Source organism: Rosa chinensis, chromosome 7 (assembly GCF_002994745.2).
Source record: "Rosa chinensis cultivar Old Blush chromosome 7, RchiOBHm-V2, whole genome shotgun sequence".
Classification (NCBI taxonomy): Eukaryota; Viridiplantae; Streptophyta; class Magnoliopsida; order Rosales; family Rosaceae; genus Rosa; species Rosa chinensis.
The window spans coordinates 69,742,808-69,769,549 of record NC_037094.1 but is presented as its reverse complement, the minus strand read 5'-3'; the positions used below and the strand labels follow the sequence as shown (position 1 = coordinate 69,769,549).

The 26,742-nt window shown below is 37.2% G+C and overlaps 3 protein-coding genes and 1 long non-coding RNA gene across 6 annotated transcripts; 2 read left to right on the top strand and 2 right to left on the bottom strand.

Moving 5' to 3' along the window:
- Window positions 1-313: 313 nt before the first annotated feature.
- On the bottom strand, window positions 314-8,564 carry LOC112176598. Of its 2 annotated transcripts, none has more exons than XM_024314606.2 (6): window positions 8,068-8,564; window positions 2,797-2,881; window positions 2,640-2,692; window positions 1,611-1,699; window positions 1,172-1,244; window positions 314-711 (listed from the first exon to the last, which is right to left on the bottom strand). In XM_024314606.2, the coding sequence occupies exons 3-6, from the start codon at window positions 2,650-2,652 to the stop codon at window positions 377-379; spliced, it is 510 nt and encodes a 169-aa protein (XP_024170374.1). In that variant the 5' UTR covers window positions 2,653-2,692; window positions 2,797-2,881; window positions 8,068-8,564; the 3' UTR covers window positions 314-376. The 2 variants fall into 2 exon arrangements, with proteins under 2 accessions (XP_024170374.1, XP_024170375.1); XM_024314607.2 differs by having other exon boundaries at window positions 2,815-2,881.
- LOC112176599 lies at window positions 8,500-10,494 on the top strand. 2 transcript variants are annotated; one of them, XR_005803830.1, is made up of 5 exons: window positions 8,500-8,624; window positions 8,735-8,856; window positions 8,954-9,017; window positions 9,138-9,777; window positions 10,209-10,494. It is a non-coding gene; the product is annotated as an uncharacterized LOC112176599 (long non-coding RNA). The 2 variants fall into 2 exon arrangements; XR_002927016.2 differs by having other exon boundaries at window positions 8,557-8,856.
- Window positions 10,495-11,434: 940 nt separating this feature from the next.
- Window positions 11,435-21,174, top strand: LOC121048813 (synaptonemal complex protein 1-like). The gene is made up of 13 exons (XM_040511579.1): window positions 11,435-11,531; window positions 17,739-17,917; window positions 17,994-18,121; window positions 18,206-18,275; window positions 18,359-18,469; window positions 19,018-19,125; window positions 19,210-19,320; window positions 19,391-19,477; window positions 19,894-19,974; window positions 20,063-20,173; window positions 20,422-20,502; window positions 20,626-20,688; window positions 21,073-21,174. Exons 1-13 carry the CDS (start codon window positions 11,435-11,437, stop codon window positions 21,172-21,174), a joined length of 1,329 nt encoding a protein of 442 aa, XP_040367513.1.
- A 967-nt stretch (window positions 21,175-22,141) lies between these two features.
- LOC112178497 (NAC domain-containing protein 71-like) lies at window positions 22,142-23,320 on the bottom strand. Its single transcript, XM_024316635.1, has one exon. The coding sequence runs from the start codon at window positions 23,318-23,320 to the stop codon at window positions 22,142-22,144; it is 1,179 nt and encodes a 392-aa protein (XP_024172403.1).
- Between the last annotated feature and the right edge of the window lie 3,422 nt (window positions 23,321-26,742).

Genomic DNA, 26,742 nt, shown 5'->3' with positions numbered 1-26,742 from the left:
TTATGGCGACAATATGGGACCTTCCCTTTCAAAATGATGAGGAAGAGGGGGGCATAATTTCCAACTAAAACAAAAGGGAAGCGAATGCCCCAAAAGATTTACATCCACAACTCTCTTTTTTGAAAATAAAAAATGAAATCACAAAAAACATTAGACTCTATCAACTTCAACGAATTCCATAAATCAGACTTTGACACATATTGCGACCAAAAGATTGAAATTGTAATTTCAGATACTACCAACCTTATAGTATTGAGATTCTTTTTAGTGACCAAAAGAACATAATTGAATGCTTTTATTTTCTAATGAACAATTAAATCCAAATGCGAGCCATCAAAAAGTTTGCATTCACACGCTACGTGAAAAGCAAAACTAATTAACCTCTGCTTTGCACTTTAAATTTCTTCAATTGATCCTCACCACAAAGTTTACAATCCAATACCCCCAATTCATAAATGCACTTAATAACAGAAAACAACGGAAACAAAAAGCATGTACCATATACAACTGCCTTTTCTTTATCAGGCTTTCTATCTACTAATTCAAAGAACTCCTCGAGCGGGTGGGTCATCGTCCGAGCCATAGATGCAACACCAGAAACTTCTGATTTGGCTGCAGCAAACAGTGTTCTCCTGAAATACCTTAATAGGAGACAGACCATCAATGGTTCTCCAAGAATTAGTTTCCTTCTAAGATATATTTGTTCAAAACCTGAAAAACCATATGAAAAGGTATAATCACAATAATGGAAGCAAACAATGAACAAAACCAGACCAAAAATTACAATCAACAAAACAAAGATACTGTGCATTACAATTTACAAACACTAATACAATAATATAAACAGATTCTTCGTAAACAATCTTCCAAAAATTGAGAAATTTTTTTGGAATAGCACACAACAGATTAAAATGCATATGAGAAGTTGGAATAGCACACAACAGATTGTAACTTCGAATCTTCTTGTTCTTGATTCCCATCCAGAAGTTGCTTCTTGGAATAGCACACAACAGATTAAAATGCATAGTACTTGGAGTAAAAAATAAAAATTCAATGTATATGACCAATTTCAAATCAGCCCTGAACTGATCTTGACATTTTCTCCTCTTGCTTAATCATATATGCGTGCAATTAATAGACATAGTTTCATCCATCTGATGGACGAACTTACCAGATGTGTTCAAGGTCTTAATTTCAAGTCTTAATGCAGAACACTTCATCCCAAAGATTGCTCCATAATTAAGCTGTCAAAGGTGCACAAATTTAGAAGACTGATGAATTCATGAAATTTTGAAATGACTAAAACTGAAAACATTGTAAAGTAAACTTGAAAACCTATCAAATGACCTTTGTTGTATTTTTTGAGGTTAAAATAATTATGTTTTATTTCTTTGAAACATAGCCCAAAAGTGCAAGCTGGAAATTGCAATGGTTTAATAGACAATAAAATTGCAAGTGGCAAAAGAAAAAGCAGGACAAAAGAAGATCATTCTCCCAAAGTTAGTTCTCCATAACCTTGAACAAATCCAAGGCCCTCCATCAGCTTGTGGCATACATATAGATAAGAACAAATAAAAGAGTTGTGCATAAAGAGTCAAAATGACTATTACCCAAAATGCTGGCAAAGCACATAATCTCCTCCAAGGCCCTCCATCATGGTATGAGCTTCCCTCATCCCCATGTATCTCTTCAGCCTGACCTGAATGGATAAACAAACACTGCATAAATAGGTAATCATAAAAAAAATGAAAATACAAAACTAAAAAGAAAGTATGTACTAAAATTTGACATTTGGGGGGGGGGGGGGGGGCTGGCGGCGGAGGCGGATTACTATCATGTGTCTTCTCGTAATTTGACATGGGGCGGAACTAAATCTTTTCTGCTCACGACTCTCATAAAAGATATCTTTCATTCCTCCCTTGATTCTCTATTCTTTGATAAAACAAAAGGATTATCCTATTTTGCGATGATACAATTCAACTTAAGAAACATTCAAACAACTACACAGGATAAGAAACAAATGATAGATAAAACAGTGAATGGATATATTTTAAACTTATAGAGACTTAAAAGTTTTGGAGACCAAAACATTTGCCGAGAATAAGTAAAAGAGTTATTTTGAAACACACTTGCATTATATCGGCTAATCTTTGTGATTTCTGCAATTTTGAAACACCATCCAGATTACATATATAGTTCAGCGTCTCTAAGTCTGCTAGGTTACAATGCAGCTCCTTAGTCATTGAAACTTTTGGTTTTCATATTTCAGGAGATATTAACAACTGCAGTGGCTGGTCCTTTACAATTGCTATAAGTGCCAATAACAATACTCAGAAGAAGACTAAAATATCTAGGTAATGAATAGGGACATGAGCTAAGTGAATGGCTGAAGAGGAGAATATTCAATTATGTGTGTGTACAGTGTGTGTGTGTATAAATAAAAGGCCAGAGAATAACATAGCATAAACTCAGGCACATCCAAAAAAATAAAACAAATAAGAGCAAACTCAACCATCAGATAACAACATATATTTTAAACAAATCAAAGAACAGAAAAAAAGCCAAAATGAGTAATGAGCACAACCTAGAGAATAAAAACAACATTACAAAAACGTAAAAGAGGAAAGAGAGAAGGTTACCTGATGCAGACATGCCGAAAGTGAGACTCAATTAGTATCAACACAGTCCACACCTATAGCAGCAGCAGTAAATTAAAAACTTTATATATATGCAGACAAACCCAATCAAAATCAAATGCAGAAAAATACAAAACAAAGCATTTAAAAAGAGCACTACCTTAATTTCAAGACTAACCTAAAATTTGTGAGACTACTTCAATGAGAACAGTTGCAGCCGCCATTAGTAGAGAAACCTTCTTTTTCTGTCCAACAAAATAACCATCAAGTTTTGGTGAAGGATTAATCAGAATCTTCAAGTTTAAAGTATGTGCAACACTCGGAGAAGAAAAGACCAATGCACACTGGCACAATCACATATTATTTATTTTATTTTTTTAATATCATTGGCCTGAAACCTAACGGTAAGCTCCAAGTGTAAAATACTCATTTTGTTCTTTTCTTGGTAATTTACTGAAGGCTTAAGCAAACTAATACTTGATCTACAACAAACTATAAGAAACAGAGTGAATAGAATCAATAGCACACTTGCTTTGATCATATATTACAGTATTTATACAGAGAGTTTGAGTCCTATACAAACTAAATCTTAACATGCTTGATACTTAAGCAATAGATACAGAAAGATACAGAACGTGGAGAGCAAGTATAATTATTAAGAACATTCAGGAATATATGCAGACGTGGTTCTTTCCTTATTGTGTTCATTACACCCCCGCAAGCGAAGTGGCCTAGGAAGGACAGGAAGCTTGGAAACTAAGAATGTGAAGCGAGAGGGAAGAAGCCCTTTGGTAAAGATATCAGCTGTTTGATCAGCAGTACAGACATAACCCACTTGAAGCTCATGTCGAACCACCTTCTCGCGAACATAATGAAAATCAACTTCAACATGACGAGTGCGAGCATGAAACACCGGGTTAGAAGCAAGAGAAATGGCACTGATGTTATCACACCAGAGCTTAGGACAAGCAAGAGACAAATGCAAATCACGAAATAAGGCACGAACCCAAGAGATAGCAGCAGCAGTATAAGCAAGTTGTCGATATTCGGCCTCTGTACTGGACCGTGAAACATTCCCTTGCTTCTTGGAGCTCCAACAAACTAAGTTGGAACCAAGATACATACAATACCCACCGGTAGAGCGACGATCATCAGGATCACCCGCATAATCCGCATCGGAATAAGCAAGAAGATGAAGAGAAGAAGGCTTGTAGAAGATACCATGATATGGAGTATGCTTAACATATCGCAAAATGCGCTTGACTGCAACCCAATGTGTAGAAGTGGGACGATGCATAAATTGGCAGACCTGGTTGACGGCGAAAGAGAGATCAGGACGGGTGAGAGTGAGATACTGAAGGGCACCCACAACACTACGGTATTCAGTAGGATCAGGAAGAACGTTACCATCATGCGCACTAAGACGTTGACGAGACGCAGGTGTAGAAACTGGTTTGACATCAAGCATGTTGGTACGCTTCAAAAGATCAAGAGCATATTTAGACTGAGACAAAGAAAGTCCTGTAGAAGTACGAACAGCCTCAACCCCCAAAAAATAACTAAGAGAACCCAAATTCTTCATAGAAAATAGCTTGCCCAAATCAACAATCAAATCAGCTATATGACGAGAATTGTTCCCAGTAATAAGAATGTCATCCACATAAATGAGTAAATAGATAAGAGTAGGGCCTTGATGAAAGATGAAAAGAGAGTGATCAGCCATAGAAGCCACAAAACCCAAATCCTCCAAATAAGCAGAAAAGCAATGGAACCAGGCACGAGGGGCCTGTTTTAAACCATAAAGAGACCGACGGAGCTTGCACACATGATGAGGAAACTGAGCATCAATAAACCCAATAGGCTGCCGCATATACACATCTTCAAATAAATTGCCATGAAGAAAAGCATTGTGAACATCCAATTGTTGAATAGGCCAGTTAGCACTAACAGCAATGGCCAATATAATACGAATAGTAGTATGTTTCACAACAGGACTAAAGGTTTCAGAATAATCCAAACCTTCCTGTTGGTGAAACCCATTAGCAACCAAACGAGCCTTGTAACGCTCAATGGAACCATCAGACTTGCGCTTGATACGGAAGACCCATTTATTTGGCAAGATGTTCATAGAGGGTTGAGGAGGAACCAAAGTCCAAGTCCCAGCACGTTGAAGAGCATTGAACTCCTCAGCCATGGCCTCTCTCCAGCGAGCATGTTTAGCTGCTTGACTATAAGAAGTGGGCTCAATAAGATTAGCATCAACAACAGCAGTTAAGGCATATTTCGGATTCGGTTTCCGAATATTATCTTTCCCACGAGTTAACATGGAGTGAGCATTAGAAGAAGCCGGACCATGAGTACTGGACGAAGAGACGGTAGAGGATGGTGCAGAAGAATCAGGTTGAATGGGAATAGCGTCAGGAGGCGCCTGGGGAAGAATTACGGGACGACGTGAGTAAACACGCAAAGGTAAAGGAGAAGGAGACGTGGTTGGCAAGGCAGTAACGGTTGGAGAAGGAGAAGATGGAGGAGCAGATTCTTTTGAAGGCAAAGACGTATGCATGGGAGGTGATGGGGTGGGAATATGAGAAGGGCTAGAGAAGGACAAGGTAGATGGAGGTTGTTGAGGGGATAGAGTGTGGGATGGACGTGACAACAAATCACAAGAGAAAAATTCAAGGGGTTGCTGCGACGAAGACACCCCCGGAGGCACAACATCGATGGTCTCTTGAAAAGGAAAAGAATGTTCATCAAATAAAACATGACGGGAAAAATAAATACGACCACTTGACCTATCAAGACATCGATAACCCAAATGATGAAGAGAATACCCTAAGAAAACACATCGCTTAGACCTCAGTTCAAGTTTATGAGCATTATAAGGACGTAAGTACGGATAACATGCACAGCCGAAAACCCGTAAAAAATCATAGTGAGGAGCTCGACGAAACAATTTTTCATAAGGAGAGACATAATGAAGAACACGAGAGGGCAAACGATTAATCACATATAAAGCAGCATTGAGAGATTCGACCCAATAACTAGATCCCATTGAGGCATTAGAAAGCATAGTGAGAGCAGTTTCAACAAGATGACGATGTTTGCGTTCGGCTAAACCATTTTGTTCAGGGTGATGAGGGCAAGATAAACGATGAGTGATTCCATTGGTGGCCAAATAATTTTTGAACAAAGTGCTAGTATATTCACCACCCCCGTCAGTTTGGAAAGCCTTAATGGGACATGAAAACAATTTTTCAACATGAGTACGAAAGTGAACAAAATGAGAAAACACTTCATGCTTAAATTTCATGGGATAAATCCAAGAATAACGAGAGAAATCATCCACAAATAGAACATAATATTTAAATCCAGAAATTGAGAAACAAGATGAGCTCCAAACATCGGAGTGTATAAGTTCTAATGGAAATTGAGAAACAGACTTCGACAAAGTAAAAGGCAATTTATGACTCTTGCCCAATGGACAAAACTGACAAAATTCTAAAGAAGGAGAGCCTGAAAGAGGTAATAATTTATGGGAGAATAGACGCTTCATGATAGGAAAGGACGGATGACCAAGCCGGGAGTGCCAAACTTGAGCATTGACTCGAACACCAACTAGACCAAACAATGTGTGTGACGAAGAGGAACGATTTGAATCGGAGGAGAAAGGAAAGAGACCATCATCAGTCGACCCGCGGAAAAGCGTCCTCTGTGTCGCGCGATCCTTCACAAGAAAACAATTGGGATAAAGGACAAAATAACAAGAATTATCATGCATAAACTTATTGGCAGAAAGAAGATTAGAAGTAGCATTAGGGCAATGAAGAACGTCTTTCAACAGAAAGGAATTGGAATTAAGAGAAAGGGAAGAATTGCCAATGTGTGAAATGTTCAAACCTGAACCACCAGCAATACCGTCAATAGTATCATCGCCATGATATTCTCGAGGATGAGCCAAGCGACCCAAGTTATTGGTGATGTGAGCATTCGCTCCAGTATCAAGCAACCAAGCAGAAGAACTTGGGCGAGAAGATGCTTGAGCAGCCATGGCAGTAAGACGTTGGGTTGGAATGCGACCCTCATAAGACAAGTTCATACGCTGAAAGCAATCCAAAGCATTATGGCCAGATCGTCCACAAATCTGACATGGAACACGACCCGCACTAGAAAAAGACGGAGAGGAGCCAGGTACAATATTCTGATGAGAAGGTCCAGGACCAAGAAGAGAGCCAGCAGTACGGTTGTTGGCACCAGAGAAAGAATGGCTGCCAAGATTATTGGAGCGAGCACTACCATAACCACGACCATTAGCAGAATGAGGAATACCACCAGAAAAGAAACCACGACCCCGACCGCGGATACTACCACGAGATCGAGATGCAACAAGAGCAGTGTGACCATTATCAATAGCAGGAATTGTGTGATTTGCCAACCTGCGCTCAGCATTGAGTAAAAGTGCTTCAAGAGCATCATAAGTAATAGGAGTATCACGGGCTTGGGCGGAGCTAACAGTTGTTTCATACAAAGGACCAACATTATGCATGATAATAGAGACAAGATCATTGTCAGGAATAGGATTACCAGCAAGGGCCAAGTTATCAGCAATGGCATTGATTTTGTCGAGAAAATCAGAAATAGACAAGTCACCTCGAGTAGTGCGAAGCAATTCACTACGTAACTGGAGGATACGGTTTTGAGATTGCGAGGCATAGCGTTTTTCCAAGGCCAGCCAAGTAGAACGAGAAGAAGTAGAGCGGGCGACAGGTGCGAGGACAGAAGGAGTGAGGGAGCCATTGATCCAACTGAGAATCATTTGATCTTTGAGAATCCATGCTTCATACTCGGGGTTCACAGCATCAATTGCTTTCCCTTTATCATCCTTGAGATGAGCAGGAGGACATGGAAGAGTGCCGTCAGCAATGCCCATCAGACCACGACTCTTCAGGATGGGAACAATCTGAGCAAGCCAGAGAGGGTAGTTAGTACGGTCAAGCTTGATGGATAAGAGATTAGTCACGGTGGGAACAGAATTGGAGGAAGATGAATCTGTGGAACTGGAGGTAGCCATGAGGGAGAGAGAGAGAGGAGGGGGAAAAAAAATGTTATAAGGTCGTTTGACGCTTATAGCTTTGATACCATATAAGAAACAGAGTGAATAGAATCAATAGCACACTTGCTTTGATCATATATTACAGTATTTATACAGAGAGTTTGAGTCCTATACAAACTAAATCTTAACATGCTTGATACTTAAGCAATAGATACAGAAAGATACAGAACGTGGAGAGCAAGTATAATTATTAAGAACATTCAGGAATATATGCAGACGTGGTTCTTTCCTTATTGTGTTCATTACAAACAAAGAAAAGATGATATATCATGTGGACACGCAATAGCAATAAGTAAAAGAAGATTAATTAGCAAATATTACCCATCGGAAGTGTTTTGAAGATCCCAGCCAGACAAATCTGCAGCTTCTGTGAGAGCAGCTCTCCAACTTTGCACCTTATCTTCATCTATATCTTTATGTTTCTGATCAAGTGCCTCTGCAAAAGTACCACTCTGTTTCCTGACATCTGAAGGATCAACATCAAAGAACACTGGGAAGACTATTTGCCCCAGTGTGCTTCTACACTCCATGATCTTTACCAGCTCCTCAAGACACCAACTAGAATCCGCATACCACCTCGAGAAGACAATTACAGAGATCCTCGATCCTTGGATTGCCCGCGCCAGTTCCACAGTTATATTTTCCCCTCTTCTAAGTTCATTGTCATCAAGAAAGACGAGACAGGCTACGGTACCCCCCAGAAAGTAGTCGAGATGTTCATGTGATACAGATCGATTGAAAAGTAAGAGCCGAGTTACCACCGTTAGTTCGTCACCATCGAGTGTAGAAACGGCCATCGACGCCTCAACGATCGAGGAGACACGCCTCTTGTTTCTATGCCGTCCGGTGCTTTCTCCAACCCTCTCCTACTCTTTTAGGTTTGACTTTTCAAAACTTTGTGCTTGCGGTTCTTTTTAATTCGGATTCTGAAGCTTTATTTATCTTGTTTGTGGTGATTTTGTAATGGTTTTGTTGAATTTTGCTCAAGACGAAGCAAAAGAAGGAGCCTTTCACCGCTAAAATTCCAAAGAAGCCCAAGAAGAAGGTAGAGAGGAACTGGAATTAAATATTAAGGATGAATCTGATGAGTTCAGATTACCAACTGACCAGGTTTGCTTCTTTCACATGACTTACTGGAATATTAATTGATAAGTATCTAGTTTTCGTTCCTGCTTAAATTTTCAACGTCTTTTTCCTAATGATATAGGAACTAGAACAAGAGGCGCATCAACCTCCTGATCTTTCACACCTTCAGGGGAGGTTAAAAGAGAGTAAGTTGTACCTCCACTAGTTTATGTATTATATGTTTGGGCTCATACTATGGCTACAATGACTTTTTGATTGGAGCTTTAGTAGAGGTGACTGATTGCTTCTTTAATGTTGTGATGGAGCTGTTGGAAAAACTTGCATGCTGATCTCTTATACCAACATTACCTTCCCCACTGTAAGAAGCATGGTGTTAATTTCATCATGATTCATATATAACTAATCAGTCAAGTTTGTTTCATTGATTTATGACATATTTTTTAATTGCTAATGTGGTGGTGGATGGAAGCACAGTTAACCTTTGGATTATGGGACACTGCAGGTAAGTAATTGTTCTATGTGGGTGCTTGGTTTCTACTAGTCTGCTATTTTACCATGGTGAAGATTATCAAGGTTATATTACTGATTGAAGTAACTGCCCTACATAACACAAAATGACTAATAATATAGCCTGGATAACAAAAACTGTGTTATTCCTAAGAAAATGTTCTTTTAAAAGACTTTATGCCATCATATTTTCACTTTCTGTCTGGATTATTAATTTGGTGGATTTTGCATAAAAGATGGTTTGGATTGATAATATGTTAGAATAAATACCATGAACCTTCACATATGTGCAATATGCATATGCTTAATCTGTAATTATATGATTGGGAGAAAATTGAGCGCTTGTTACTAAGTTTGGGATGTTCTAACTTGCTTCGTTACTATGTTTCAGGCTGGTCTTATAAGCGCTTATATCATAAAAACACTCTACTTTGGAAGGTATGAGGGAACACTTCTGGAATGTTGACCCATTATTTGGTGCTGCATTCATTTCTGTATGTATAAACAATATATATTCCAGGACTAGTAGTCACTTATGGTCCAGTGAATGAGATAGATTTTTTATTGTAATAGAAATACATATACAAAGAATAGGAAGAAAATGAATTTATAGAAGATAATTAAGCTCAGCGTATGCACTTAGTTTCTGGTTTTTACTTGACATCAGCAAGATTAAAATCTGCTAAAATTATAATGGCATATGTGTTCCTGCGCTTATTATAAAGTTAAGCAAAAGCTAAGTTTATTAAATTATGACCATCTGCGTAGTTAGCAAATTTGAATAGCAATTAGATGGAAAGACTTGTACTGTGGAACTATACTTAACCAATTTCCCTGACATTATGAATTTATGATTCTCTTGGCAACAGGCATTCTACAGATCGTGAAGTTGCTCTCATGATGCTTATGGCTTATTTGTCATACATGTTGGCTGAGGTACCCTAAAACAGAATATGGATAACTACAACTACTTGGAACTTAATTATGAAGGTTTTAAGTGAATGCAGAAGATTATTACAAAGGAACTGATAATGTTTTAGATTTTAGCATGGTGATGATATGTTGGTTTAGTTAAGTTGTTTTTGTACAATACTCAATTGTTGTTGGCATATAAATGTATAATTTACATTTTCTAATGTGATACTTGCAGTTTGTAATCTCTCTTTTTATCTCAATAAATTGTATAGATTTATTTCGATTTTGAAATGGTATCACAACATTTACAGGGAAAAAAAAAAATCAGTGCAAATGTTACGCGTCTTAAATATATCCTTACGACCACATTTACGGCGTGCTTGTTAATCAATCACAACAAGCTTGTTAATTAATTACGGCGTGCTTTAGATATCACTTACGGCGTGCTTTCCAATTTGAAAATTGAAAAAAAAAAATTTTAAAACTCTTTTACAGCGCTCATTTTTTCTCTCTTACAGCGTGCTTATGTGATCAATTACGGCGCACTTATTGGTTATTTACGGCGCGCTTTAATGTTTCAAAATCGAAATTAAGAATTTTTGAAACCCTTTTACGGCGCTCTTTTATATCTTTCACGGCGCGCTCGTGGGGTCTTTTACGGCAATCTGGAAACACGCCGTAAAAGAGGTTTGTCTTTTACGGCATGTCCATTTACGGCGCGTTTTTGTGTGCTGTAATTTGTCATTTACGGCGCTCATTGTGGGCCGTAAATGACCATTTTTCTGGTAGTGTGTAATTATGGAAAGATTGTTTCCTATTAGAGTTAGACTACTCCTTTGTACTTGTATATATACCCTCATTGTGGGATGAATAGAATCATCGAATTAACCCTGAATTGAAGTATTATTTTCTACTTGGTATCAAAGCAGGTTCAATTCTTTGAACTTGCGCTGCGTCCTTTGAATCCTGAATCCCGAAGAACATCACAAACCGCTGCGTACCACCACCGTTGAAATCAAACCATCCTGAATTTCAAACCACCATCACCCTACCTTTTTTTGGAAAAAGAAAAAAAAACTTTATTTTTTTTCGAAAACATTCATATCCATCTTGAAACCCTTGAAAATTCAATCCTGCAAAAATCATGAATTCCTTAATGATGCAATCAGAGAAGCAAGCTATGGGGCATTCGGTGACTACCGGATTTTCTGTTATGGCTCAACGCAAACAGGGTCCTCCTCCAGGCTTCTCAGGACATTCTCCACGCCGTTCTCTAGGTAAACTAAATCCATATGCAAACAAAAGGTGCATTATCTGTGGGGAATTAGGTCATAGCAAGGAACGGTGTTATGAAGTGATTGGTTACCCTGATTGGTAGGACTTCTCCAAGAAACCGCGAAAGAATCTGGGCAAGGCTACTGTTGCTACTACAGAGGAAATTTACCTAGACCATGCCTCTGCTAATGTAGCACAGTCAGGTATGAAGGGTAAGGTTACTTTTAATAGTACATGGATAATTGATACAAGTGCAGTTGACCATATGACCAATGACCCAAGTACTCTTGTGAAAAACCTTAGACGTTCCCCTCAAAACGTTGTCTCTACTGCTGATGGTACTCAAACTCCGATCACCGGAGAAGGTTCTATTGCTTTATCTGATACCTTAACCCTTGAATCTGTCTTAGTTGTTCCATCACTAGGTTATAATCTTCTGTCTGTTGGTCAAATTATTTTAGCTCTTGCATGTATTGTGACCTTCTATCCATCTTTTTGTGTGTTTCAAGACATTCTGACTAGACCGATTCTTGGTTATGGTGTTAGAAGGGGGAAAGTATACTATCTGGATTTGACAGAGACTGGAAAGAAGCAGAAGCATCTTTTGGGACAAGCTAATCAGATCAACGGGGTAGAGAATGTGAAGGAAGCTGTATGGTTATGGCATCACCGTTTAGGTCATCTATCCTTTCGTTATCTTAAGAAGCTGCAACCTCATTTGTTTTCAGTTGTTAGTGAGTTGGATTTCCACTGTGACATTTGTGAACTGGCCAAGAGTCATCGTATTTCATATTCACCAAGTCTTAATAAAAGTCATGTTCCTTTTATGAAGATTCACTCTGATGTCTGGAGTCATGTGAAAATTCCTTCTCTTTCTGGAGCTCGGTATTTTGTAATGTTTATTGATGATTGCACTCGCATGACATGGGTGTCATTACTGAAGAATAAGAGTGATGTATTTGGCATGTTTACAGAATTTCACAAAATTGTGGCAACTCATTATCAACAATCCATCAGAGTGTTTCAGTCTGACAATGGTGAAGAGTTTGTGAATGGCCCTATGATTGAGTTTTGCAGGTCAAATGGAATTCGTCATCAAACCTCCAATTCTTATACTTCTCAACAAAATGGTTTAGCAGAACGGAAGAACAGGCAGTTGACGGAAGTTATTCGTGCTTCCTTGTTTGGCATGAATGTACCTCGGTCCTATTGGGGAGAAGCAGTAAAATCAGCAGCATATCTTATCAACCGTACTCCTACACGGGTGATTGAGTTTCAGAATCCTCATCAGAAGCTTCATGCACTTTTGACCATCCCTTCTATGACTAATTAGGAGCCCCGAGTGTTTAGGTGCACAGCCTATGTTCATATTCCCAGGCCTCAACGCAGCAAGCTTGATCCCCGTGCCCGTAAGTGTATCTTTGTTGGTTATGCTAACTTCCAGAAGGGTTATCGATGTTATGATCCTCTTACTGGCACTATACATGTCTCTCTTGATGTTCCTTTTCGTGAATCCGAGCCTTATTACTTAGGGGAGCTTCTCAGTCTTCCCTTCAGGGGGAGAGAGGTTGTGAAGGGAATCCTCGTTCTATTATTGATTTTGATGTCTTTGAAGACTTGGAAAATTTGGAGGATAGATTTGAATGTAGAAATTCGGAAACAGAAAATGCAGTTGCCGAACAGAGCATTGTGAATTTCGAAACAGATAATGCGACTGCCAAATGAAGTGTTGCGAATTCCGAAATAGAAAATGCGACTACCAAACGAAGTGTTGCGAATTCCGAAACAGAAAATGTAATTGCCGAACAGAGTGTTGTGAATTTCGAGACAGAAGAGACGACTTTTCTGGATAGTTTGAATCAAAATCAAGACGTATATGAAGCTCACACACAAGATATTCCCCCTTCTGCATCACCAACTGAAGATCCCTGTCAGAATGATCCACCTCAGGTACCCCTAAACTTTAATGAGTCTTCTGGGTTAGACAGTGTCAAACCTAGGAAATCACAAAGGGTTACCGAGGGAATTCCTAAGAAACAATATGAACCAGATATCAAAACCAAAGCTAAATACCGTATAGCTAATTTTATGTCTAACCATAGGATTTCTGGGTCACATGCACTTATTGTTGATCAATTATCTACTGTATCTATTCCTACTAACGTGCAGGATGCATTGATGGATCCAAAATGGACAAAGGAGATGAATGAAGAATTGGAAGCTCTTCAAAATAATGCAACATGGGAGCTAGTACCTATGCCGGTTGGAAAGAAGACTGTAGGATGCCGTTGGGTATTTACTGTGGAGCTTAATGTAGATGGAACTATTAATAGATACAAGGCGAGGTTGGTTGCCAAAGGATATACACAATGTTATGGGATTGATTATGAGGAGACTTTTGCACCTGTGGCAAAGAGTAATACTGTCCGGATTCTAATCTCACTTGCAGCAAACAAAGATTGGCCCTTGCACCAATTTGATGTGAAGAATGCGTTTCTTAATGGGATTTGGAGGAAGAAGTATACATGGATGTACCCCCAGGTGTTAAGAATTACCCAAGTGACATTGTCAAGGTGTGTAAATTGAAGAAGTCTTTGTATGGCCTGAAGCAGTCTCCAAGAGCTTGGTTTGGAAGATTTTCAAAGTCCATGAAAGCCTTTGGATACAGACGGAGCAATTCTAACCATACCTTGTTCATCAAGCGCAAGAATGGTAAGGTTACCGCTCTTATTGTGTGTGTTGATGACATGATTGTTACAGGGGATGATCCGAAAGAGATAAATGAATTGCAAAAGTATTTGTCCAGGGAGTTTGAAATGAAGGATCTGGGACAACTGAAGTATTTTTTGGGTATTGAAGTTGCAAGGTCTAAGAAGGGGATTTCAATTTCACAGAGGAAATATGTTCTTGATTTACTTACTGAAACGGGGATGTTGGACTGCAGACCCATCGAGACACCCATTGAGATGAATCACGGACTTGCTATCTATCCTGATCAAGTTCCAACTGATAAAGGGAGGTATCAACGTCTTGTAGGAAGGTTGATTTATCTTTCACATACTAGACCTGATATTGCTTCTGCTGTGAGTGTTGTTAGTCAATTTATGCATTGTCCTAGTGAAGAGCATATGGATGCAGTCTTTCGTATTTTGAGGTAGGGTTACTGTTTCAGAAAAAAGATGAATTGGAAGTTGTTGGGTATACAGATGCAGATTGGGCTGGTGATAAAACTGACAGACGTTCTACATCTGGGTAATTCACTTTTGTTGGAGGGAACCTTTCACTTCGCGTAGCAAAAAGCAGAAAGTTGTTGCCAGATCAAGTGCAGAAGCTGAGTTTCGAGGTATGGCACACGGAGTCTGTGAAATGTTATGGATTCGTAATGTCTTGAAAGACCTGGGTTACAAGCTTAAAAAGCCTATGGATTTGCATTGTGATAATACAGCTGCCATTGAGATTGCACATAATCCAGTTCAGCATGATAGAACAAAACATGTGGAGGTTGACCGTCATTTTATTAAAGAAAATCTTGATAGAAAGGTTATTCGCTTTCCATTTGTAAACTCAGATGAGCAATTAGCTGATGTTCTTACTAAATGAGTGTCTAGGAAGGTATTTGACAGCTCAGTTGACAAGTTAGGCATGATAGACATTTATGCACCAACTTGAGGGAGAGTGTAGAATCGCTGTAAATCTGTATGTAATTAAGATTTTATTTAATTAGGATATCCTGTAATTATGGAAAGTTTTTTCCTATTAGGGTTAGACTACTCCTTTGTACTTGTATATATATACCCTCATTGTGAGATGAATAGAATCATCGAATTAACCCTGAATTGAAGTATTATTTTCTACTCTATAAGCAATTCCTCAATCATTAAGTGCCTTCAGAAAGTTGATTTCTTTGGAGATGAACTTTTAGATTGGGCATTCGTATTAGCCTCCATATCTGATTTGCCTGTCTCTCCCAAAACTGTCATGTCCCAAACTAGAGTATGTAGAAGCATTTGCTATCAATGCCAGCAATCTTAGGAGAGTTGTCTCAAAATTCTGGTTGCATTTTATTCTGAACCTGCCTGACCTAAAGCATTCTCCATTGGAGCGTATGGCAGCTACTACCTTACAAACAGCATGGCGTGAAAGAGAAAATCACAGCAATGGATGGAACAAATTGAAGGAATTACTCAACTATTCATCAGAAAGTAACTGATCGATTTCTTATATAAAGCATGCGTCAAGCACTTTTTCTAGGCACATTATTAGAAAGACACACAGTGTTTGTGTATTGGCTATGAGTTCGTCTTTTCTATCAAACAAATTGCTTGATTAGTCCTCTCAATATATACTGAGACAGGCTACAATACCCTCCCGTATCCCATACCTTTTATTTTTATTTTTTTAATATATAACAATTTAATATAATGGTAGCCTGATGAATTGGTCATCAGGTTACCCATTCAAATTTTGACACATGGCAATTTAAAAAAAAAAATATTACCAATTTAATAACACATTTGTCATCAATTTGTAATATTGTCTATATACCTGTAAATATTGTCCTAAATGGAGTAAATACGAAAATGTTTACCCCAATTACACAATCGAGAACTATATTATGTGAATGAGAACACATGCTCTATTTGGTATAAATATGAAGATTAACCGCTTATACAACACATTTGTCGTGAATTTTATAAAATGGTTAATAAATTAGTAGATGTTGTCTTAGACCTTGTAATTACCACAAACATGACATTTATTACAATATTTTTAATCATTTGTCCTAATATTCGTAATAAGTGTTGTCAGAGATGTAATTATTTTCTCAATGAGAAAGATTACACAAGATACCACCCAATTACACATTCGAGAACTATATTACGTGAATGAGGGAACATGCTCTATTTGGTATGAAATACGAAGATTTACCACTTGTACAACACATTTGTCTTCAATTTTGTAAAATAGTTCATAAATTAGTATATGTTGTCTTAGACCTTGTAATTACCACAGACAGGACATTTATTACAATATTTTTGATCATTTGTCCTTATATTTGTAATAAGCATTGTCGAAGACGTAATTATTTTCTTAATGAGGAAGATTACACAAGGTACCACCCAATTACACATTCGAGACCTCTATTACGTGAATGAGGAGAAATGCTCTATTTGGTATGAAATAAGAAGATTTACCACTTATACAACACATTTGTTGTCAATTTTGTAAAATAGTTCATAAACTGGTATATTTTGTCTTAGGCCTTGTAATTACCACAAACAAGACATTTATTACAATATTTTTGATCATTTATCCTTATATTCATAATAATCGCTGTCAGTGATGTAATTATTTTCTCAATGAGGAACAGTACACAAGGTATCACCCAATTACACAGTTGAGATCTCTATTACGTGAATGAGGACACATGCTCTATTTAGTCTAAAATAAGAAGATTTACCACCCTAAACAACACATTCGTTTTTAATTTTATAAAATGATTCATAAACTTGTAAATGTAGTCCTAGACCTTGTAATTACCAAAAAAGGACATTTTTTTACAACATTTTTCGTCATTTCTCCCATTCTTTTTGTAAATATGATCATATGTGGAATAAGTACCATAATATAATTAAATTTCCACATCTATAAGGTAGTATATTGTCATCATATAAGTAATTATTTGATTTAATGATAAATTACTCAAAGTAGACCTCAGTTATAATTGATTAAGGAAAGTACTAATGATGTACTTAATTAGTAATAAAAGACTCATTACTTTTTTATTTTTTAGAGAAAAATATTCTATAATTAATTACTAATGATTTGGTTAAGGGGTAAATAGGTTACCAACCTTTTAAATATTCAAGGCCATTGGATATATTTTTAATCCAACGGTCTAAAATATTCAAAAAAATGGTTCTATAGCAAACAACCCAGCACCTTAGAATTTTCCCATATATACTTACGGCATTTGAACCTACATTTTCTTATATATATATATATATACACACACACACACACACACACAGAGTAAGGCCCCACTATGAAATTAGTGTGTGAGGTTGGAGTTTAGGATCACTTTTCGGTCTCATATCCACATCTTAACCATTCAGTTTTTAGGTACTAATGTATAGATCATTTCTGCAAAATTTTAGCCAAATCATATCCACATCTTGACCGTTAAGTTTTTAGGTACTAGTGTATAGATCATCTCTGCAAAGCGGAACAAATAGATGGTTTACTGAAGCAAGGTGAAACACATGAGCAGCATGTAGATTTGATGAATAAACAAGTCAGCCAGCTTCATAGCACACTAGAGGAAAAGGAGCAACTTATTGTGCAATATAAGGAACGAGAGAAGAATCTGGAAGAACAGATCACAGAGGTTTGTAATTCAATATAAATGTGAGATGTTCGTAAAACCATATTTTACGTACTTACAGTTCTGTACTTTGTTCCAGAATCTTGCATCGCTGACTGCTGCTGAAATTAAACTTGTGGAAGATAAGAAGCACTATGACCTCATGCTTGAGAGTAAACAACTAGAACTGTCAAGGCATTTGAAAGACATATCTCAGAGGAATGACCAGGTCTGACCTCTTATGATCTAGGCATCTGGACACATTACAGTTGTTTAACTACTTTTGGATTGGCATTATGACAAATTTACTTGGGCAATTAATGACATCCGGAAGAAGTATGAGGTGGAGAAGCTGGAGATAGTTAACATGGAAAAGCAAAAGGTTTTCTCATTTTTACCTTCTCCTGGAATATGTTAGAGATAAATCATTTTCTTGAATTGATCTTCGTTTAATTGAAACTGCAGGCAGAAAAACTTGTTCGAGAAAGGGCGATAGAATGTGAGAAAAAACTTGAAGAATGCAGAGAAGAATCTGGGCAGCACTTAATGCATGTTCAGGAGGAACATACTGCGCTGGTATGTGTGGGAAAGTGGTGCATGCTATTAAATATAAAATTGATAATCACTTTTTGCACAAATTACATTAGTTTAATATAACAACACGACGGAATTTTTTTTTTTTTTTTTCTACATATTCTCTGACATTATCAGACATTTACATTCAGTAGGGGAGAAATTATTTTTCATATGTTAAATACCTCTCAACATATATTGCATTGAACGAAGTTTTCATTCCTCAGCATTCACCATTAGTCTATAGTATTTGTAAATTATTAAGCTGACAAAACAAAAAAAAGCAGAAAAAATTGTTTGGTACTCAAGTCTGTTTGCACCTGTAATAATTCTACTAAATAGCCTACCTGCAATTTGTTACTGGCTGTGCAACTTTTTTCAAAGAATTAATCCTAGTTTAACCCTTGGCGTGTTCTACGTAGCTCAGTTTTGATCGGGGAAGTTTCTCCTTTTCTGAGGCATTTCTGTTACATGCTTCTGATTATATTCTCAACTACACTAACTAGAGTGCCACATTTGGGGTAGAACATTATTGACTTTCACATTTACAGGTCAGTAGTCTTCAGCAGGAGCATGATAAAAAGGAACGAAGTATAAAAGCTAAACACAGTGAAGAGCTAAAGCAGATCCAACTTCAAGCTGAAAACGAGTTGAGAGAGGTTTGTACCTTCATGTAGCTCTAAGCTCGAACTAAGTTGGGTCTTATACGCCTAAGTAACTAAATCAGATTACTTTTGTCATAGAAAATTACATCAATGAGGAATGAACATGAAGCCCAACTGAAAGCTTTGAGGCTTCAGCATGAAGATGAGATTAAGAAGCTTCAGGAGGACTTGGATCTTCAAAAGTCCAAAGTACTTATCTTCCTATGTTCTTTCTGAATTTATTTTTTTGTACATCTTTTACATATTCTTATTATCACAGGAGGAGAAGCAGAGGGCATTACTGCAATTGCAGTGGAAAGTTATGAGTGATAAGCCAGAAGAGGAGCAAGAAGTGAATTCAAAGAAGGTTGATTTTATAACCAATGCATCTCTCTCTCTCTCTCTCTCTCTCACAGACACACACACACACACCTACACACCTACACAAAATTGTTTGAATTTGCATTAACATCTGGATGCAGTGATACTAATCTATGCCAGATATACTTACTATTTAAATTTTGAAGTTTGTAATCATATAAGAACAGTGATACACAAATTTATTTTATTTTTATTAAAATATGCATGATTGAATAGATTGATCCTTTAATCAAGAAAGTATTTCACTAAGATAGAAGACAACACAAAAAGGCATGGATTTATGCAGTGGGAGGGCGTATATTTAAAAGATTTCTTTTTTGTGATCGTGGTTGAAGTATAAAATTTCATAATCTGATAATAGTCTGGAATTTCTATCAATATGATGAGTTCATTCTGTCTCAGGAATACTCAATTTCGTCAAGGAGAAACCCTGTTGTGAGAAGGAGAGGTCAGCGTTCTCTGAGAAGACCAGAGCATGAGAAAGTGGGACGATATTCTGAAAATCATTTTATTTCCTTTTCACATGACAATATGACTCTCATTATGATATTTCATTCTATTTGGTTTGTAGGATTCACCTCTAGTGGGAGCAAAACAAACACCTGTGTCAACACTGTTGAAGAAAGCTTCAGAGAATATCAATTCACCAACTGTAATGAATATTTCAAAGCACCACAAAAAGGTAGAAATTTCTCTCGTACAGTTTTACTGATGGTATATTCATAAATAATGCAACTTTAGCTTTAGAGCAACTTCTGTAGTTGAAAATGGATCATAAATATGAATCTTCTTGCTAGTGGCAATAGTATTAACAACGGTTTAATGGTGCTTGTTAAGATCTGATTAATTCTTGCCTTATCCTATCAACATCCTGAGATTAATTTTTCCCTTATCCCATCAACTACCTGAGACTTACTTCATGCATTTCAGGTAATTCGTGACGAATATGAAGTTGAAACTGGTAATGGAAGAACTATTAAACGGAAATTAAGAAGCACAGTCATGTTTGAGGTGTGAACCTGGTGGCTTCTGTGAAGCTATATGCTCGATCTCCATTTTCACCTTCAGAATTATGTATCTTTATGTGTACATACATTTCCTAATAACTGAATTTTATTTTCTGTATAACATCAGGATCCAAGAAAACATAAGAGGACAAGTACACCAAAAGTCAAAAGCCCCAGGAGTGTGGTCAAGGTAAGCTAAACCCATTACTTTATTTCACTTTTGTAATATCTTGTGATTCATCTACTTTCTCATGTCTAAGATTGCTTGGAAGCTTCAGTTTTCTTGGATAAAATATATCTGAGTGGATACAGTTAATGTTGCTATAAGAATCCGCATGCATTTAGAATTACAAGTAAAAAGATCCTGCTTTTGGTTTCCTCAGATAATGAAAATCAATACCATGTAGCTGGAACATATAGGATAAGTTGGTTTTTTGGAACACATATTGTTAAATCCAAAGATTACTGTATTGAATTATTGGAAAAGCTGGATGCATTGCTTGAGTTATATAATGCAGCACTCATTTTGATTCTGCAAATACTGAATTTGCAATATGTTGTTTTTGTTATGTAGGGATCTAAGGGAGAGGGTCAACCACGTCCTTCAAACATCGTTGACCTGTTTTCTAAAGGGTCTCTGAATCCATATGCTGATGATCCATATGCATTTGATTAAGGTATTTCAATTTCAACCAATGATAGTATACATGATTTTACTTTATTTGTTAAACTCAAACTAAATCTGCATTAAGATCTCCCTTCTTGTTTTCAATTTTTATATATCTGAATCCCTTTAGAAGCAAGATATGATCTTGAATTGGTCAACTAGGTCTTTCTTTCTCAGTTTAGACTCCATTTAGGTTTGATATAATCTTTCATGTTTCTGAAATGCTTTGAAAACCTTTAAGAAAATTTAGAGTACATGTATACACTACACACTAAACTACACCGAATCGAAGCCTTAATGCAGCTTTTCCTACTTTTGTTTCAGGTCACGAAAGAAACCGCTATGGTACCTCTTAAATGCCTCACACACTAGCAGGCATGTGATCTGATCGTGTACAGGATTTGGTCTTGCGTATAAGTGGACATAGAACTAGGGCAATTTTTACTGATTTGGATCATATCAGTTCTGAACTCTTTATCAATATGGGATTTTGTAATTAGTTAACATCACACTCTTTGTACATATGGGGATCTACTCATTACTGAAAGTGGTACGCACTTGATCTATGTGATCACTGCAAATAGATAGTGAAAAAAAGGTCAAAACTTTAAATGAAAATTTGATTGCTACTTTGCAGATATGCTTCTCTTTTTTTTTTCTTTGTTCCAAGGGATATGAAATGAAGAGGAGGGAGATATAAGAAGACATCAGAGTTTATATAGTTGCAAGATATGGGGTTTGAATTGGCCAAAAGATATTTCTTTCAAATGTATAGACTCAAATTTGAGTATGATTCTGTTTTCATGTTTCTGTAAAATTTTGAAAATATTAGAAAGCTGCAGTACATGTACACAGTAAACTAGAAATTTGATTTCATTGATAGATGAAGAATTGATTTACAGTATAAGTAGAGTATCCACCAATCAATTAATTGGCTTCAGAATCAAAATATCTACATTTAGGAATAAAAACGAAACTACAAGATGTCAGAATACTGAAACTGATCATCACTATCCCGCCATGGCACAGCTCCCAGCTGATCTTCATGAGTCAAGAGTCCATTAAATTCATCTGACCATAAGAAGTCGTTATGTTGGCCATAAATCATCAGATCGCCATCACCGATGAGCAGCTGCTGCTCATGAGAATGAGAGGAAGAGGGCTGATCTTGTTGTTGTTGTATTTGGTCCTCCCCTTGACACCTATTGTCAGGTTCCAATTGCTGTTGCGGCGCAAGTGAATAATCTGAATCTTGTTGTTGTTGTTGCTCACTGGCTATTGATTGATCAACAGAAGCCATAAGCTGAGCATCATCAAACAAGATAGTGGGAGAGAACATTAGATTCTCATCCATACAATCATCATCACTAAAGAGGATCTGCTGCAGCTCGTCATAATCGTAATTGTTCTCCGGAACCACCTGAACCGCTTGATCATCTTCATGATGATAGGGAGAGAGAATTAGCTGTGAAGTAGTAGTAGCAAAGGAAGCACTGCCTTCTTGTTGCTCCTCAGGATCCAAGAAATTAGTTTGATCTCTTCTCGGTTCAACTTTTCGGTTTTTCAAACACTTTTTGCTTCTCACATTCTGATCCTCATTAGTCTCATCAGAACTCTTCTTCCTCTTTTTTCTTCCTCCTCCTTTATCATTGACTTTGAGTCGGCACAAAGCCAGATCTGGTGCTTGGTTGATGGTGTACTCCTCCATCAACCAAGCAGCGTGATGCACAAACGTTTTGTCCTTGTTCTTTTCATACCGAAACTTCCTGACTTTCCCAAACGCCTCTTCACTTCCACTGATATACACAGGCCTACCGGCTTCCGTCTCGCTCCACGTTCCTCCATCAGAGCCAACCGTGCGAGAGTTGCGAGATTTGTTGGGGCTCACTTTCTTGGCCCAGGAGAAGAAGTAGAGAAAATCTTGGTGGGGAAACTTGAATTGCTGATATACCCTCCATATCTCCCAAGGTGGTAAGCCTGTCTCGCCGTATATACAAATTTCAGGGAAGGTCTGAATATGATTGCCTGGGTTTGAAGCCATGGAAATCTTGTTGTATAGAAAGAAACCCACCAACTCAGCTTCAGTAGGGTGAAACGTCTTCACCACACCCACATCAAGTTGATCCAGAGTCATGAATTGATCTACGAGAGCCATTACTAATTGATCAAAGCAAATGAATTTGATCAAAGCGAATAAGATGAAAAACAGAACAGGGAGAAACTTTCTAACGTAGAGGGAGAGTTTGATGTCTGAAAATGAGAATGGTCTGTGAGAAGGTTTATATAGGCGATTGGAGTAGTTCCCTAAAACATTAGGGAAAGTAGATTTTATGACCGTTGGGGGTGATGACGTAGGCGAAAACTCCTTACTCCTTAGCAGTTAAGGAAAGGCAAAATTTGAAATATCTTTCAAACTTCTATTTTTATTTTTTGATCGAAAGTATTATTTAATTTCTTTTATTTTTATTTTTTGATCGAAAGTATTATTATTATTTTTTGTTGAAAAGATAAGGAAAGACCCTAAATCCTTTCCTTCTGTTTCAGTCTCTCTGGACGGTGACGGCGAACAATGCACGCTGGCGTAAGCTGCTGACGGCGAAGCTAACGAGGTATGGGTTATTGAAGTTTAATATGATGATGAGGGTTCCTAGTGCAATTTGAGCTTAGAGAATTGTTTGAATTTTGGGGTCTTATGGGGATCAATTGACTCAGAGTTGTATATAGCTTCATTTTGAGATTTTTATATACATGCCCAGATGCCCACATTTTATGTATAGCTTAAAGTTTTAAAATTTAGTTGAAATAACCTTGAGATTGGGGGTTAGGGCTTCTTAAGAAGCAATCGAGCACTGGAAAATTGGACCAGTTGATTGTATAATATATTCTCATTTTGAAATTTGATCCTTGCACATTATAATTGATGGCAGTTGTGATTTCTTGTAAGGCAAAGCATGTAATTTTTTTATATGATTCACATAATTACAAGGAGATTGCGATTATTGGGTAAATTGGTTTAGGACTGTAGGCAATTCTGGATTTAGGGATTTAAGGAGGACTCCGGAAAAGATGTTAAGAACAATAGCTGCTGCATCACACCTTCGGTTCTGCTGAGACTGTGAGGAGCTCATCTGTTCTCTAGGACCAAAAATACTTTTAAACTGAAATAATATTTGCTCATTCTCTTTCTAGAAAAGTTGGTATTAGCTCTGATTCCACTGTTTGGGACATTATATTGAACTTGCACCTTTCTATTGTCGCTTCATATACTTTTTTTGGCGACCCATATTTCACCTAGGACTGAGGACTGTGAGTTGAAGATTAGAATTGTTGAACCCAACTTGCCCAAGCAACAAAAAAAAGATAGCTTGTTTGTATATGAAATGGATTGGGAGCATAAAACTCGTTTCAAATGTAGCAGTGATGACTGTAGTTAAAGTTGTATCATATTGCGGGTGGGAACTGGAAAAGCATAGTGTTGGGGAACTGCTATTGAAGTGTGAAATTTCATAAAAATTAGATAATCTCTTTCCCTCTTAGTGAATAACGGTGAAAGAATCTGAAATACTATCAATTTAGTGAGTTCCTTATGTATCATTAAGACTCGATTTTGTCGACAAGACACCCTGTGTGTATAAAAAGAGGTCAACTCTCTCTGGTAAGACTCTCAGACTAGAGAATGATAAGATGGTGGCACCATATTGAAAGATCCTTTTTCGTTCATTCATTTTCATTTTATCAGTTTAGTTTATAGGATTCGTCTTTACTTGGAGCGATAGAAACACTAGTGTGAAGGTTGTTGAAGTGAGCTACAGAGAATGCGAAAACACCACGTGTGATGAATGTTCTGAAGCATCACAGAAGTCTTCTGTTGTAGAGCTTTACTGATAGGATATCCATGAATGATGCTACATTTGCTTTTCTGTAACTTCTAAATGCAATTTCAGCAGTGAGAAAGTAGTATTAATATTAAGTTTCATGGTAGTCTCAACGGTATTAATTAGTAGAGTTTATTGTTGCTTCCAAATATGATCTAATTAACTCATGGTTTATCCCCTGTACCAGCTGAGATTTACTTCATGGCATTGCAGGTAATTATATGAAGATGAAGTTGAAACTACTAAGGGAAGAACAATTAAAAGGAAAAGAAGAAGCATAGTCATGTTTGAGGTATATATGCACCTGGATTAATGTAGGTAAGGTAACAAACGCTTAACACCTACTTATTATCAGTTTTTACAATTTCTTCTATTCCTACTGTCTCAAATAGTCTTGGAAAGACTGAAAGAGTGTTGAGTGGATTGGTGGATATAGCCAATGATAGTGATGTAAGAGTCCTCAATACTTTTAAAAAACTCAATTCCAAATATTCTGCTTCTTTTCATTTTTGTGCATATTCATTTGGCTACCTCATAGTTACGGTATATATTGGAAGTGTTAGATTTATTAATGTATTGCACATTGGAAAAGCTGTGAACCATGCTTGTACATGTAGCATGGCTTAAATTAAATCACTGCAGCATTCTTTTCTTTTGATTATGAATTTATGATTTACAAAATTGGCAAAGTGATCCTTCAAGAATCAAGCATATGTGACTTGTTTTCAGAAAGGTATCTGAATCCATATGTAAATGAACCCCTATGCATTCGATTAAGGTACTTCAACCAATCAACGGATTACTTTAGTTGCAAGAAATGATCTTGGATTGGGTAGAACTAGATATATCTTTCCGTTTAGACTCAATTTGAGTCTGATAGAGGTGATATGACTGTTCATGTCTCTGCATCTGCTCTATACAGTTTTAAGAAGTCTGCAATACATGTACACACTCCATGCAGTATAAATCATTATAGCCCAAGCCCACATCTATGAATGATCACCACCAAACCATTTGTGCATCAAGCATACCAAAATTAGCCAATGTGAAAATTCGGTGAGCCCTGCGGATTATGAACAAAAGTAGCTGAAGCACAAGGAGAGCAAGAGTCCCACCAATAATGCCCCCCATGATCCATCCCAAAGTTAGCTAAGTAGTCAACCACTTGATTCCCTTCTCAATAAATATGTGAAAATCGAACCTGCATGGAGAAGAGAATGGTACAACAATTGACCGAATCAACAGTTAGACGACAAAGGACTGAGCATCCTTTATTGGTAACAAAGTGATTTGCTACTTTGAATCACACTCAATCCGGAGGGAAGTCCACCCCTTCTCGATGCCATTGAAACTGTATGAATAATGAGTTATTGTTGATCAAATAAACATAGTTTTACAAAGTTGTTCCCGGTGATGTACTTGGTGTCGTTTTTTAATTATTCTCACTATTTACCTATTATTGTTGTAACTTAGGAGCGGAGTCAACTATTCTGAGTGAGATTTTTAGTAAGTTATGTACGGGCTTCAAATTTATCAGTTTTGTAAAATTATGGAGCAAAATACCGTAGAATTCATCAATGAATGGAGTTGTGATACCGCTATGCAATTAAGAGTAAATCTACCTGTGTAATAAATGAATTTATACGGATCTGCCACTGCAATACATGGAAGGTAAACTGCATAAGAGTCCTTGAAAAGTCTG